This window comes from Macrobrachium rosenbergii, chromosome 2, assembly GCF_040412425.1.
Source record: "Macrobrachium rosenbergii isolate ZJJX-2024 chromosome 2, ASM4041242v1, whole genome shotgun sequence".
In the NCBI taxonomy this organism is placed as follows: domain Eukaryota; kingdom Metazoa; phylum Arthropoda; class Malacostraca; order Decapoda; family Palaemonidae; genus Macrobrachium; species Macrobrachium rosenbergii.
In genome coordinates, this window is record NC_089742.1 from 29,365,848 (window position 1) to 29,369,384 (window position 3,537).

The window sequence follows — 3,537 nt, forward strand, 5'->3', positions numbered from 1 at the left end:
ATGGATGGGGAAATTGATTGATTGATTTATGGTTAATAAAACTGGCGTCACAACAACTAAGTTATTAACACCGTAATAAAGTTAACTAGGAAACTAAAAAATAAATAAATAAATTTGGGAGTTTCATATAAAGAAAATATCTAAAAGTCTATATATATATATATATATATATATATATATATATATATATATATATATATATATATATATATATATATATATGTGTGTGTGTGTGTGTGTGTGTGTGTGTGTGTGTGTGTGCATACATATATATATATATATATATATATATATATATATATATATATATGTATAAAATCATACCTGCAATATATATACTGTATACTATTCATACTATTCATTCATGCTCACATACTGCATGCGTATATGACTTAATATTTGTTAAGGAGGCCCGCCTCCCTAACAAAGATATACAACTGTTCTATTTACATACAATCCTCCCGTGAATTGTAGCAAGGATAAAATAACCTTCTCCGTCACGTCCCCAACAGAGGAACCTATGTCTTTTTGGGGTGGGGACATAGCCAGTGGACAGCTGCATCAATAATAAAAAAATAAAAATTGTAAATATACCTAAAAAAAAAGGGGGGGGGGCGAAGAAAGACACGATTGCGATCCCGAGGTCTAAAACGAAGTGACTTCCAACAACGAGCCTGAACCCCATCAAAAGATACCTGCTATTTTGGCCCTTCGAAGACGGTTATCGTTAAAATCATCTGGTATGCAAATTTATGCGTATTCTCCTTTCTTCCCTCCTTCTCTCCTCTTCTCATTTTCATCTCGTTCTACCGCGAGGACCCTGCAAAGACACACACACACACACACGCACCCGTTTTCCGACTTTTAACATTTCGCCACTTTGATAGACCCATTATCCCACTTTGGCCGTCTCTCCTGCCTCCAGAGGTGGACAAGAAGAAGAAGAAGAAGAAGAAGAAGTAGAGGAAGAAAAGAAGAAGAAGAAGAAGAAGAAGAAGAAGAAGGGTTCCTCAAGGGCCTTTATTTCCGAGGGTCTCCGAAGGTAAACAATCGAGCTGATTGCACCACGTCCTTGCTTTCCTTTCACCCTAATCTGGTCTCGCAATTAATGATATTGACAAGACGAAGGAAGAGAATGGGCGAGAGAGAGAGAGAGAGAGAGAGAGAGAGAGAGAGAGAGAGAGAGATTTGGCGAAGTCCGGAGATCAGAGAAAGGATTGGGAAGCTGAGATCACTCTAATTGTCATCTCGTAGGTAAACTTTTGGCTTCGATACAGCAGCTGCCGAGGTGAAAAGAGTCGGGAAGTGGGGGAAGAGAAAGAAAGGCCACTCACTCTCCTAATCTAATGTCCTTCAGTTGTTTTCCCTCACTCCAGGAGAGCTGGATTTGGTCACGTCTTTCTCTGAATGAACGAAGTCGCATTTCTCTCCCCCTTTTTTTTTTCTTTTTTGAGGATGGAGGAAATGCAATATAACATCTCTGTTGCTTGTGTACTGGCAAGCTTTTCGTTAGCACCAATTAGCTCCCTTAAAGAAATACCTAAATAAAGTCGCGATTATTGGGTAATTAAAAGAAGAAAAACACACAGAGTAAAATAGTATTTTTTAAAGGGGAGAGGAAATACAAGTTATATATGATGCATTTCCAACACCTCTGTTCGTTAACGTTAATTATCTTTCTTAACGAAATGGCCTACCTACATAAGGTTGCGTTCTTTGGGTAAAATTCATGAAAATAATGCCAAAAGATCATGGCTGCGTTCATTAAGTACGGAACGCGTCCGAATGTTTAGGATTTTTCTACTAGGCTGCTACAACGAACTACAAATATGACAAGAAAGTATCAGAAAATAAAAGCTTCCTCACTTATTTTGAAAAGTTTAAAATGAGTTTTTCTTGTTTTCATAGAACACATTTTGAAAATTTTAAAGTGAATATCTTTATTATTTATATATATGACACGAAAATAATGGACAATTTAATAGGTTTAAAGCCCAAAACATTATTGTTTATCAGTTTCAAAGCTTAATTACACATTTTGAAAAATTTCAAGTGAATATTTTTATTATTTTCATATGACACGAAAGTAATAGACAATACAATAGGTTTTAAAGCCTAGACATCATTGCTCATCAATTGCAAAGCTTAATTACATTTTCTGGAATGTTTAAAGTAGCTCTTTTCTTGTTTTCACAGTGTGAAATTTTCTTGCAGGCATTAATAATCCAGACATTTAAAAGGTACTAGACCACCCGTGACCCGTTAGGGCACTTTATGTTGACAATTTGGGGAGGAGGGGAAGGGGAAGGGGAGGGGAAGCGGAAAGGGGAGGGGAGGGGGGAGGGGGAAGGGGAGGAGGAGGGGAAGGCGTGAAGGGGAGGAGGGTGGAAGAAAGGGGGGAAGGGGGGAGAGGTGGAAGAAGGAAGAAGGGAAGGAGGGGGAAGGGGAGGGGAGGGGAAGGGGGGAAAAGGGCGTGAAGGGGAGGAGGATGGAAGAGGAAGAGTAAGAGGAAGGGAAGGGAAGGGAAGGGAGGGGAGGTAGAAGGGGAGGGGAAAGAAGAGGGGGGAAGGGGAAGCCTACGGGCAGCACCAGCCCCATTTAACTTCCGGTGTGCAAACAAATAAATGTTTCAGGGGTTTAGTATTACATATAAAATTCCCAACTTACTAAAACAGGAAAGTCCGTACACAGCTTACCCAGAAGCCTGCAAAAATAACCAAGCGAAATTATGATCATCGCTTCCGCGCACAAGTTCTATTTCATTTATCCCGCCGAGGAAAATAAAATAAAAAACAAAATAGAAAGAGAAATAAAAACTAGCCGATGGGAGAAAGCAATTTGGCCTCCGACAACGGGTGTGAGCACAGATAAAAATCATACCAAGATTCATATCAGCGGAAATGAAAGTGGAATGTGGGAAGAAGAAGAAGAAGAAGAAGAAGAAGAAGAAGAAGAAGATGAAGAAGAAGAAGAAAAAGAAGACGAAGAGGAAGAAAAGGTGGAGGTGGAAAAGGACGAGGAGAAAGAGAAAATCAAAAGAAGAATAAGAGAAAAGAAAATTGTAGAATGAGGAGAAAATCAAGATGAATAAATGAAAATACAACTGAATTTAGTGAGAAGAAGAAAAAGAAAAAGACGAGGAGCGAGGAGAAGGAGGATGAGGAGGAGGAGGAGGAGCAGAAAAGAAGATTGGAAATTCAGGAAGAACAAGAAGAAAACAAGTAAAAAATGCGCCGAAATTTCTTCGGCGCAATCAAGTTTTCTGTACAGTCGCTACAGCGTATAATCAAGGCCACCGAAAATAGATCTATCTTTCGGTGGTCTCGGTATAATGCTGTGTGACCGCGACCTACGAAACTTTTAACCACGACCCGTGGTGGTCTGGCCTATATCGTTGCCAGAAACACGATTATGGCTAACCTTAACCTTAAATAAAGTAAAAACTACTGAGGGTACAGGGCTGCAATTTGGTATATTTGACGATTGGAGGGTGGATGATCAATATACAAATTTGCAGCCCTCTAGCCTCAGTGGTTT

At 39.4% G+C, this 3,537-nt stretch overlaps 1 protein-coding gene across 1 annotated transcript in view; it reads left to right on the forward strand.

The window, feature by feature from the left end:
* Positions 1 to 3,070, forward strand: part of LOC136842715 (uncharacterized) — a 14,942-nt gene extending 11,872 nt beyond the window's left edge. Inside the window, exons 3-4 of the mRNA XM_067110422.1 lie at positions 888 to 1,042; positions 2,896 to 3,070. Coding sequence (XP_066966523.1) covers positions 888 to 1,042; positions 2,896 to 3,070 — 330 coding nt within the window. The remainder of the gene's footprint in view (positions 1 to 887; positions 1,043 to 2,895) is intronic.
* The last annotated feature ends 467 nt before the right edge of the window (positions 3,071 to 3,537 follow it).